We start from the raw sequence: 12,488 nt of genomic DNA, 5'->3' as shown, positions 1-12,488 counted from the left end.
TCATTTAACTATGCGTTTTGACGAATGAAGTTCGTTGTGATCCCTTAGTGCTTATTACTTGTGTATGAAATATTCGGTTTGTTGGTTAAAATGAATTTTACATTAATGATGACATGAACATTAAATATATCTGTATGCAAGACTATAATGGCTAAACGAAATTGCGTGGCTATCGGAAAGCAGATTGAAGCAATAACTGACCTAACATATTGGCAATGAACTTTATCTCATTCAACTGAAAACAACTGTCATAAAATAACTATGGATTACTAATCATTATAACCTTTTTGGTACAGAAACTCCAGAACCTGCTGCAATACTAATCACCAGCTAAGTAAAACCTTCCGGTAACGCAGCGCACACAGCGTTGTAATCGATTACAAGATCGTTGGCCCTGCTTAAAAAGGGGTTGTTTAACGGTTGCCGGATTTAAACAACGACATTATCAAATTATTGTCCAAGTACTCTCATCCGAGGCCATAAATAACGCACCCCATGCAGCGCTCACCAAAAGGGGAGGTGTTCCGGGAAAAAGTAATCCCTCTGCGCAAATCCGGTACCGCTTTAATTTGAAATTGAATGAACGACATGCATTAACGAATGCTCTCGGAAAGTGAGAAGGGATTTAGCAGAATCCGATGGTACATGTTAGGTACCCCGTGTAGAATGTTTCGGGCACCGGGATTAGAAAGGGTCGGGTTTGCTCTGTGTTAAATTGGTGTCAGTGCAACATTTTTAATACTTCTCTTTACGTTTGTTTGATTAGAGTTTTAGAAACTGTTTGAGCGGGTTCTCGATGTTTCCAACGGGCTGTTGTAGATAAATCTTTCCAGTAGATTTAATTGATAGCGCGAACGAAGGACGTTGCTTGGCAACGTGTAGCAATAATCATTCATCTAGTAGGCTTTGTGGTTTTTCCGTCCCTTTGGCATGGAAGATTTAGGCCAGCACTTTCACAATCGTGCCACGTAGAACGGTTTTATTATTGCGATGCATTTTGTGATGCACCACAGGAACAAAAAAAAAATACGGCAACATAAAAAAGGAAAAGAAGGGAAAATGGTACGCACAATTGAACCTCCGTGATTTACACACACACACACACACACGAATACACATCAGCATCCGGCGCAAACCGGTCGTACAATATCCTGCGGCTTAATTGTATTCACCCCACTTCACTTTGTGCAAGAAATCACATTTCAACCAGCAACGATGTTTGACGAAGGGCACAATAATGGGAATAAAAGGGAATGCGGCGCACAGTGGAAAGACGAACGCAACAACGTATTATTGGCAAACGTCATCACCACCGTCATCGCCATCATTGTCAAGCGCGTTTTTCGGTACCGCACCGCATGCAACCGAAAGGTAACATGTTTGACAACAATGGGTGAATATGTGTCAAAACATTAGGCAGCATACCTTTGCCGAAGGGTCGAAGGGGCGTTGCAAACCGGTTGCAGGGCGGCGACGAAGCGATGGAAAACTGTGCGCGCGGAAGTCACGCGGTTTTCCATCGATTGACGCTATGCCTGCTGATTTGCAGCGGTGTGATTCGTGTGATTGGTGTTCAATTTATTGTGCGTAACGTAACGCAGTAGGCAAGAAAGTGCGGTAAAGAGCTTTAAGCTATTGTACGTACAGCTGAAATTAATTAAATCGCATGTTAATGTCCAATCAATGTAGTGGAAATTGTGTTTCGCTTTGTGATGTTACAATACACTTTAAAGGTTATATTAAAATATTGCTGAATCCTTTGATGCATTGTGAAATTTATTAACTTCTATGAAGGATTGTGCAGGAAGAAAGGTATTTTAAAGCATTTAAATTTAGTTACAGCTTTTGAAGCACTTGAATTTGTGGTTTAATTTCTACAGGCTTTGAGCCTTCTGGCTGACGTTTTTCCTTTACTATTTTACTAAGGATGAATATGAGAGTTGCTATAACATTTAGCAAAAAAATGTGAACGATTCTGAAATATTGGAAACATTGATAAATTGATTGATCGGAATCCTAGTCTGACTTAATGAACTTCAAAGAAAAAGCAGGAGAAAATTCATTCGGAGAGGAAAACCCTACATGAAAACTCCCTAAAGGAAAACTGCTTCGCTAAAAACAGAAAACGTTAAAATATCATTGGAGCACACATTTAGCAGCCTTATATAAAGATTGCCTTGACATATTACAGCACAATGTCAAAGCTACAGGTAGAAAAGGACAAAAAGATCCCTAATTGGAACCCCAAAGTCATTTAAAATTGTTATCAATAATAAATCTTTATGTTTACAAATTAATTAATAAATTATAGCTTAAATAATAACATCGAATTAATCAACTTCTGCAAAATAATTATCCAGAACATATGAAAAATTATAGTAAATCTCCTAAAATCACATGAGTATGAATGGATAGTGGTACATTTCACTGCATCCGAGGTAATCCCGAAGCTCTATATAGGAATTGATGGGAAACTGAAATGCCATCGCATATTATTATGATTACATCAGTTACTTAGAAATACAAAATTCAAAAATTCTTTTGTGAGAAAATTATAAAAAAGAAATCAGTGTAAAATTAAAACGTATTGCTACTGCATCCTTCACACAATGAATGATGACCACCGAATCGGTCCAATAAATCCTCTTATCTCCTGCCGCGAAAGATCATTTCATGCCGTCGTCACGGTCGCGTGCCGTGTTTGTTTACGCTAAAGATAATCATAAATCAGCGTATCATTAAACAACACCGACACAAAGATTGTGGATAAACTGATCGCTTACTTCCACGTGCTGCTTGCTGCCTTGTTTGCATCAAGCCACCTTCCATCCTCGACACGGAAGCAGCGAGTTTCCTTCGGCAATGTCAATACTTGTTAGCCATCATCACGTTTGACGTTTTGCACAGCAGCAGCAGCAGCAGCAGCAGTGGGTGACTCCCCGAACGAAGGCGTATGAAGGATTATCGGATCCCGGGTTCACCCACTACCCACTACTCCTACTGCTGCTGCCATTACCGATGTGCTATTCAAATTACTCCGAGACAAAACGACGAAGATGTGCGATAAATAGAGTACAGCACAACACAGCAAGCGAACTGGTCCAATGGTCTGGTGTTTGCATCCCGCGCCACGGCACGGGCTGGACGGGGAAAGGAGTACGAGGGGGGGCAAGTAAAACATACCGTGACTAACCCTCGTCACATTTCATTAAGTACCGACACGTGTTGGTTTCGGTCCTGATCCTGGCCGTGGCGTCGGGAAAACTAATCGTGTCCTGAATATTTATTGCCGTTTTTCCCGTTGGCAGGGAATCTCCCGGTCGAGAGCACATGCTAAGGAACTCGTGGGCATTCGACGCCCAGGGTTTTCCTTCGAACGAGCGCGCGCGTCCAAAAATTAAGCCCCTGCGGCGGCGGCAGTAGCTTCCATCCCCATCCACTGTCGTCGGGTCGATTGTTATGATGCGTTGTGCGGCGCTGAAGTTTATTAAAGAGAGAAAGTTGGTTTCGGGAGCGACAAGGTGTGCGGCGGTGTGGCGCCACCATCGCTCCGGTGGTGGTTTTGGCCATTTCGGTGAATCCTTCGTGCATGGTTCACAACCGCACAAATTTATCGTTAACCGTTCCCATCGGCCCATGCCGAGAGACACATTTTTCACCATGTGTAAATGCAAGGAGGAACAAAAAAACGCAACGAAACGAGGGAAAAACGAACACCACCACCACCAGGATGGAAAACCAATTTCGTCCGAAACGGTTACAAAGCGGGAGAGGAGATGGGCCCCTTTTTTTTGGTGTTGTTGTTAGCCATGGCCGTGCCGGGGTGCGGGGTGGTGGTGCCAGTTGTGGCTCACCGAAAGCCCGAATCGAATTGTAAGTAGTTTATTGCCCCATTGCCCCGTGCCCGTGTTCGTGTGTTTAGGCGAGCGAGCATTAAACAACTGTCGACATTTTCAAGTGGCATTTTTGACATTCGTGTGTCATGAGTGAGGTTTTCTTTCCGCCGGAAGAAATTCTGTTCTCGTGTGTGTATCGATGAGTTTCTTGTTAACATGAAGTTAAAACATGATTAGAATATTTTTACTCGTTTTTGTTCCGCACGTTGTTGGAATGAGATCTTCTGCATTTTGTTAGGAAACATTCACAAACTAGTGTTGAACGAGATTAACATTTTTTTAAACAATAATACAAGGCAAGAATATTCCATAAAAATAGGATTTTATTTAACAATATTGCCATAACATATCAAAATCAGTTTAAAAAGTTCAGTGCCATCCATGCTGAGTGTATTAAAATTTATAGGAATTTATTGTTGAGGTTAAGGTTATCAAACCGCCATTATTATAGATTTCACAGGTAGAGGTTTTTCAATTAATTCAGAATTTAAAATTGCGACCTATTGAAATCTCTCATTTTAATCAGCCTAGTGTAAACATTTCTATTTAAACTCTAAAATAACACAAAAACTGATGACAAAAATAAAACATAATAATATTTTACAGTGTTTCTCAACACAACTCAATATGTTAACAAGGCAATATAGGCTTATATACACTGTGTCCCACATTCTTCATTCACCGTTAAAGCCGTTTTGTTGTATTTTGCTGCCGGAAGTGTGTGTTTTTTGTTTAAGCCAACAAAACCCCAAAAGAGGCACATTATTGTGCGCACTTCCGGTGTCTTTAATGTGGTGTCTTATGGAAGCCTAGAAACGTGTATCTTGGATCGGTGCAATCGGTAATAATCCCTTCCATGAAGGCACGTGAGCGAAAGCACGTGAATCTCCACGAAGCAAAACATTTTGCTTGCACGATTCCTTTTTACCTAAAGGCGTCCAAAACTCAGCAAAAGCTACGGAGGTAATTTATCGTGCATAACCAAAACACGGCACAGTGGTAAAACAAAACCCTGCCGGGCTGCCGGGGTAAAGTGGAAAAAATGAGCGCATAACGGAGATTTATGTTGGAGTCTGGCATCGCACGAACCAGCCGACTGGTTATGGCTTCGCCGGGGTTTTGTTTGTTGCTTTGTTTTCATCTCTCACCCATTTCGGAACATTCCTTACATTTTGCTGGCTCGCGCTTCCAGCGCTTGCTGTGATCCTCTGTTTGTGCTCCTTTCTTGGGTTATCCTTGGCGTTTGGAGAGGGGTGGGGGTGGATGGATTTTATTGTTTGTGCCAGTGCCTTGGTTCCGCTCTCCACCAGAACGCAGCCCCTGCCTGGGGAGGGGTTAGATTTCCGGTAAAATAAACCCGAAGCGCACATGCTTCGCTGCGCGCTCCATCATCATCAGGGATAATCTATTCGCCGACTCGGTCCGTAATTCGTCATTTTCGGTCCTGTTTGCTACGGGGGCGGGTGAGAGATTGTTGTTGATCGGCGAGGGGAAAATCTTTGCCGTCGCTTTTATCGACGCAATAAAACGGAAGCCGTCCGGCCAACGCAAAATGATACACCGTGCTACATTATGCAGCTGAGTACTTCAAACAGAGATTCCGTGTTTATACTTCCTGTGACGGTGGAGCTTTCCTTTTTTTGTCTGTTTAATACATAACCATCAACAGTAGATATTATTCATGGTTAGTAAATGCGTGCGCAAAACCCGACCACAATATCCTTACTAAACTATTAATATTAATCTGCTTAAGATTTATGTAATTCTACATCATATTTTTACTCTTTTATCACTCGTTCACACATGATGGAAAGTTCAGCAACAGTTACTACACTGCATTAACAAATTTTTAATAAGCTTTGCATCATCCCTTCCCAGCACACTCGGCGTGCTCGCTGCAGGAGTTAATGATACTTGTGATACTTATGATGTATGTTTTTTTTTCTTTACACCTTCCCCAATTGTCACCACACCACGGAGGTTAATTAATATGAATTTCTACGCTAGACGCTACAACCACTCTCGGCACGGGTAATGGGTTTAAAAGAGCTTTCCTATGCCCTGTGTGGTGGGGTTCATTTTCTTCTTCAACCACTTCAGCGTACAGCAGTGCACAGCACACGGCCGTAACGAGTGCCGCTGTGAGTGAATAAATCCAGCAACAGGAGCGCCTGTTGAATAAGGAACACGTAACAACCCGGTACGTCGGCTTACGGTTCGGGGGTTTCTGAATGAAAACCACAATCGTCAACGCTCCGGTGCGAACAGGTACTTGTAACGTGATGTGACTGACAGCGAAAGAAACGGAGTTAAGTGTCAGTGAGGGAGCTTAAACTTTGAAGATGTATTTCAGCTGATGTTAATCACATGTAATGAGACTGAGGTAGGTGGAAGGAAAAAAAATTGGAATGATACCATGAACAAGACATCAGAAAACTTCAAGGAATTAGGCAGTTTTATTGAAATTATATTCAATTTATGAGTTATTAACTAATGCGTTTAAAAATTGGATTGATTATAGACATTTTTCATATAAATTAACTGCATTATAGTGTGGAGACTAAGGTCTGTGTAGGATAGAGATCGAGTAATATAGAGCAATTTGACAAGTAGCCAAAAGTTCGTTACACGTGATTTGACGTTTGGACGCCCTTTTCCATTCAAATGTTTTGTGTGTAGTTGTGTTGATTAATCGGGCCGCTCATAGCAACAAGATTTTTATTGTTTTACATTTGGTTGGAAATTTGTGTTGTTGTTTTACGATTTTAGTCCGGAATAAGATCTGCAGATCTTATTGGCGATTGGTGTTAGGTATGATTGGTGTTCAAGGCAAGTGAGAAGGCAGATAATCGGTAAGGCTCTTCAGATATGAGGAAGTGGATGAGGCTCATCATATCTCCCGGTTCACAATGCGACGTGAAAGTCCGGCACCGTGTGATCAACCCTTGGTTCCAGAACACTAATAGGTGTTGACCACACACCACTTTATAAAACCATCAACAGTTTGCTGTTTTAACTAAAGGCATTCAAAATGAAGGAAAACTTTAACGACCAAGCTAATTGTGAAGCATCTCGATATAGTAAACAAGTAGGCTAGACGCAAGGAACACGGTCGACCAAACGTCAAATGAAATCCAAAATGGCGAACCTCCAGCTTGGCTATTACTCGACCTCTATCCTACACAGACCTTGGTGGAGATACTGGAACAAATAAGTTTCATCTTGAGACACTACATGCCTATCTAGTAGCCAATATAACAATTGCAATATCTCATATCTTCCGAAAAAAGCAAGAACGTCGAAGCGTTCAGCAACAAAACAGCATAAGGATTAGTAGTTGAAGATCCAGAGCAACTAGACCTCATCATTTTCTCAGGTGGTTGGAAGTAGCTCAGGAATACAGTTGCTCAGATGGAGTTCAGTTGTTCTTCAGGCATCAGACCTATGTTAGATAGCAACGACAGGCTTGAGGACCTAGTTTCTTGTAGAGGTTGTTGTTTCCATCATTCATTCAATTTTATGTAGTAGTTTTCACTGCTTTCTTTCAGACCAATAAGGTAATGTATACGATTGTTAAAATATAAGTACTTATTATGCACTTTTTTATAATGTCCTTTCAAAAATTTAATCCTCAGGGCGAGGAGAACATAAAGCGCATTTGTTACCTGTCTCGTGCTCGTAGATAATCTCTCTAGCCGTGCGAAACTGAAGCCTTACACGCCCTGTTTTACTTTTCACGTTTCAAATCCTACCACAACACGACCGGAACATGCAACTAACATTGTCAGTTCAATTAATCAGTCCTAATGAAAAGAGTTCCATGTTCGATGGGCAGCAAAAAAAAGGACCCGTAGCTCCATTCAAAAACCCCTGTCGCAAATCCTGTTCGAGGGTTTTATATCCATCCCCCCCTGAAGGTCCAATGATCTGCGTGGAGTGTGACCAGGACCAGGACAGATCCAGGCTGTTCCAGGCTGTTCCGGCTGCAAACATCAATTACGCGTGTAAAGCACGTGATCGACCAGTCCAGAACCGGCTCGAACCGTATCGTTGGTAGGCAATCTGAAAAAAATGGGTCTGACCGGTGTGCGACTGCACTGTGGCGCTTTATCGACGTGTAACGAATGCACATACAGCGGCTGAGAGACATTCGAATGTGCCACCTCACACGGACGGTACACAAAGACACATCGTTCCGTGCAGTACCCGGTTCTATCGAGCGCCGGAAGCCACGGTGAATGTATGAGCTTTTATGTTTTGGAAAGTAACAAGTATGTTGGCGAACTTGTCGTCACTATCGTTCGCTTTCGCTGACGGTACGATGGATGAGAGAAATTTCGTGGGTTGAAAATACGGTCATGATGCATTAATTCTAATGACGGACTTGATATCCCACACCCAGACCTTGGATGGAATTCTTAAGCTGGAGTGGAGTTGAAGTTGGATGAAATTATTTCATCGATTTATTCCAGAAAATTCGATAGATTTCGTTCAAAGAATCCGAAAAACACTCATATGCCAAAACATCCTCTGAATTTTAAATGTTTAACTAAAAATGACTAGAAGAGGGCAGAGCTCTTTCAGACCTTCAAAGAACTCCACCGAAAAACCTCAACCATCAAACCATCCCGTACCGAAATCCATAACACCTTCCACCGGGTAGACCTACGTAAAAAAGCCCGAAACACGAGCAAGATGTGCGATAGGAATTCAAAACACCAACAATCTAGCACTTCTATGCCGCCCTTCAGGTTATGGGCCGGTTCTGGGTACACCGGGAATGTATGCACATCATCATTATTTTCATCGCCCAACACCATGTTCCCCATTTCCCGGTGGGTAGCCATTCCCAGGGCGGCCCAACATTTTCCAAACCTACCGAAGCGTGGCGGTTGCATCGAATACCATCCAGCTGATAGTACCGAATTGTGGATGTCTACCGTCGTTGGCCGCCCGTGTGTCTGGCTGGTGGAGACGAGTGTCTGTAAACGTTAGGCAGACATCGTCCGGATGCCTTCGCTCCCGTGTGGGTTTCGGTATACTGTTTCTGTGGTGTGTGCACGCCGGAAAAGCTGTTGCGCTTTGTTGCTGGCACAGTAAGGCGAAACGCATCATGTACGGCTGAATGATCGAATCAATTTGTGTTGTGCAAATTGTACAGCAATCTGATGCGAAAGTGCACGACTAAAGCAGATAAGCGTTGGTTTGGTGGATGGCAGGGTAACGGTAGCACATCGGAACACTGAAACGCATCATTTTCGAAAGAGGCGTAAAGAGAGTTGGCTTTTTTTAAACCGGCGTGTAATGTCGCCATCATGTGTTGATCAATCTCGTAACTGACGCATGGAAAATTCGTTCTTGTAAACATGGAACTGTTACATAAAAATATTAAGAAAAGTCAAAGTAATATTTAAATTTTTCTATCGATTGATGTAAAATGTAAAAGACTTTTATTCCTAACTTAATTAGGCAACGCAAAACTAGCCACTCAACAACTGAGTTTGTTGATCGCCAACGAAATGGACTCAAGCAAAAAAGAGATATAAATATCCAACTCGTGCAGGGAGTCGATGATAAAACATTCATAGCATTTCAACGAACGACACCCTTCCAAGATTTCTGTGATTATGAGCTGCACGGACACTCTGCGAATGCCGGTCACTTTCCATCCACAGCTGACCTACTTATGATGTTGTTTTTCTCGAAGAAAAACCTCCCTCCTTATACTGATTTCCATCCGAGATTGTAATAGAGACAGAAGAGCACGAAATGGATCCTGCTGATGTAATTAATTCATTATCAAAAGTGAAGTGTATAAAAGCAGGCGAATGTAAATGTTTGAGCAAGTCGATCCTTTCTACCCACCGGTTGGTTATTTGGCCGTGACTATTTTCTTGCAATGCCGCGCAGAGTTAGTTCAACATCCTTGCTTTGATTTGAATTCGGTGAAGGAGCCGTAATCATGGAATGGTTAAATAAGCTTGTGTTTCTATAATACTTGGTAACTTTTGTAGAATAATAGAGTAAGAAACTGGAAATTGGTCATTCTTCTATCATAAGCATAGAAAGCAGGGATCATTGTAGAACTTCCACAGTTAATAGAGTAAAATATATGTCAATATGAAGCTATAAAAACCTGATTTTACAATTGCGTTTCATATATAGCAAAAATTCAGAAAGCGTCTAACTAAACTGCATTGAAATATTCTCAGGGTATTCTTACTTGAACTATAAACGACACCATTTCCCAATCAGTTGTAAACATAAGTCAACATGTAGCACTAATGCTGGGTGCTGAAAATTATCATTTTGGTTTAAGTATTCGAAAGTATAGGTGTTGACTTCTTCAGAGAGAAGTCGTTTAGTAGAATGCTAATGCTCGAAAATTTCTAATTTTATTGTCCAGTTAAAGCGCTGATTAAAACATCAATAAGCTACAGTGCCGTAGTTTAAAAATAAACACAGTGCCTTAATTATCCTGTAATGGAAAGGTTCCAAAGAACATATTACGTGTTGGCCTATAGCAAAATTTATTCAAGCATGACTGGTTTTTTTATTATTGTGCTGAAGATTTCAAGATGCTTGAAATCCGAAGCGTCAGCAAAAGAAACATTTTTAATAATATTATTTCACATTAATCTTGAAACTTTTCTCGTACCCACGAAGGAGACAACTAACCATTAAAAAAGGAAGTTCTTTTCCTGAAAACTTCAATTACTAAGAATAGACTATCAAATAAAAGTAAACATTCTTCATACTTACATTTCAAAAGAAGATACCAAAGAAACATAATCCAAACGCGTCGGTCAATCGTTGCTATCATGACGTCATGCCCTGCTTTATCCAGTGTTTTCGTATTCCATCGAGCACGAGTGTTTGTTGGGCTAGAGAGTAAAACCGGAAACTATCACCTTCTTCACATTAACCACTCATCGCGACACTGGATGGTTTCGTACATCCTTCTATCGATTAAATTGATTAACTACCAACTAAGTAGTTTTTACAACACCGTAATATATATTTTTTTCGTTATCTAAACACTCTCACTTGCACACCATTGAGGATGTTATGATGATACACTTTGCAAACTTTTGTTTCGATCCCTTTGTCCCCACTTCAGTGTACTACATAAAGCTGATGGAAAAGAAACTAAAATTTGTAAGATAAAAAAAGGAGATCAGCAGGAGTAAAGATAAGGAAAATATTTTTTTTTAAATACCAAAGTGAAGTTTTTAGAAGAGAAACATTTTAATACATTTAATCACACGGATGGAATCAGTATTACAATCTCTTAAGGTCACTGGCGGCAGGAGCTACTGCGTAACTGACTTCCAGATTAATGCTATTCTGAAAAAGAATCCTAAGGAAAGAAAGAAATATTCTGTTAGATTGAATTAATTATATTTGCTTGGTATATGTTTTTCTAGGGTAAGAATGGGAAAGGGGTTATCTATACGTTCAAACTAGGCAACGGCAAGCATTTTTTTAAAGTTCCCAATCCTCCTCAAAACTCCAATACAAATGTCTATCTCTTGCCATTCCAGGTGCTTCCAGGCACCCGGGTACTTCCTTACATCTTTCCGCTAGGCTTTGCATCTTTTTTGACGTGAATTTTTACCGACACAAACCACATCCACTTCACTCATCAGAAATGCAAATTTTCTGTTTCATCCATCGTAAAAAACCATCCCTCCCACCCCCCTTTGGGGAAATCGCTATTGTAAGAACACAAAAAGAAGAGCACAAACAAAAAACCGACGCATCACAACACTTACTGTGAAAGCGGGCGGTATTTTCAGAATTTTCGGGTCTCTATAATTTAATGTATTCGGTAATTATGCCTTAAAGAACGAGCGAACATAAATACAAGCGCTGCCAAAATGTCGAGGGTGGTTGGCTTTCAATACAGCCGTCAGCCAACAGCCTTCGCGTGGATGTTGTCGAGCGATTTTGTAAATGCGCGCGTGTGAGAGTATTTGTGTGTGCGTGGGTGGGTGTTTGTGTAAGGTTCAAACACTCTACAAAACTCCGGGACCGATTTTGGGGGAAGCCAACATTCGCCGCAAGCAAGCCCAAAACAAAACCCCCACCACCCACCCCATCGGGCTGAGCGCGCTGGAAAAAGGAAAGCACTCGACCCAAATCTTAAAGCCTCATTATAATTTTGCCTTCGGTTCGTCCACCCTCCACCGCAACGCTTGTCACGGATGCTCGCCCGGGGGCCCGACCCAGGCCCCGGTGAAAACTAATGGAAATAATTTAATTTTCTACATCATAGCAGGCGCGTGAACTGGCGGCGGTACTCAGAGCAGCAACATCGGTACGCTGCTCGCGGAAGCTTTTCGTCTGCTAATGGAGAAACGTTGGGACGGGAAAAATCGGGAGCAAATGCGGCTTTCAAACACGATGCATGAACGCGGAAAGATCGAAAGCCACCAAACCAGTAGCCCGGGTTTGGTTTATGAATTTCGAACCCGCAGATCTTTAATAGGGGCTCGAAGAAAATCGATCGGTGAAAGGGGGATGGGGTAGAGTAGAGTCGCCTTTTAATAAAGTAAGTAAAGAGAGGACGGAAAACAGTCTAGGACATAA

General features: G+C 41.6%; 1 protein-coding gene across 1 annotated transcript in view; it reads right to left on the bottom strand.

Moving 5' to 3' along the window:
• The window catches only part of LOC128307023 (uncharacterized), a 41,800-nt gene extending 31,057 nt beyond the window's left edge, over positions 1–10,743 (bottom strand). The window contains exon 1 of the mRNA XM_053044735.1: positions 10,659–10,743. Coding sequence (XP_052900695.1) covers positions 10,659–10,719 — 61 coding nt within the window. The 5' untranslated portion in view covers positions 10,720–10,743. The remainder of the gene's footprint in view (positions 1–10,658) is intronic.
• Positions 10,744–12,488: the final 1,745 nt, after the last annotated feature.

Source organism: Anopheles moucheti, chromosome 2 (assembly GCF_943734755.1).
Source record: "Anopheles moucheti chromosome 2, idAnoMoucSN_F20_07, whole genome shotgun sequence".
In the NCBI taxonomy this organism is placed as follows: Eukaryota; Metazoa; Arthropoda; class Insecta; order Diptera; family Culicidae; genus Anopheles; species Anopheles moucheti.
Note: the sequence above shows the minus strand (reverse complement) of the source record. Positions and strands in the feature narration are given on the sequence as shown.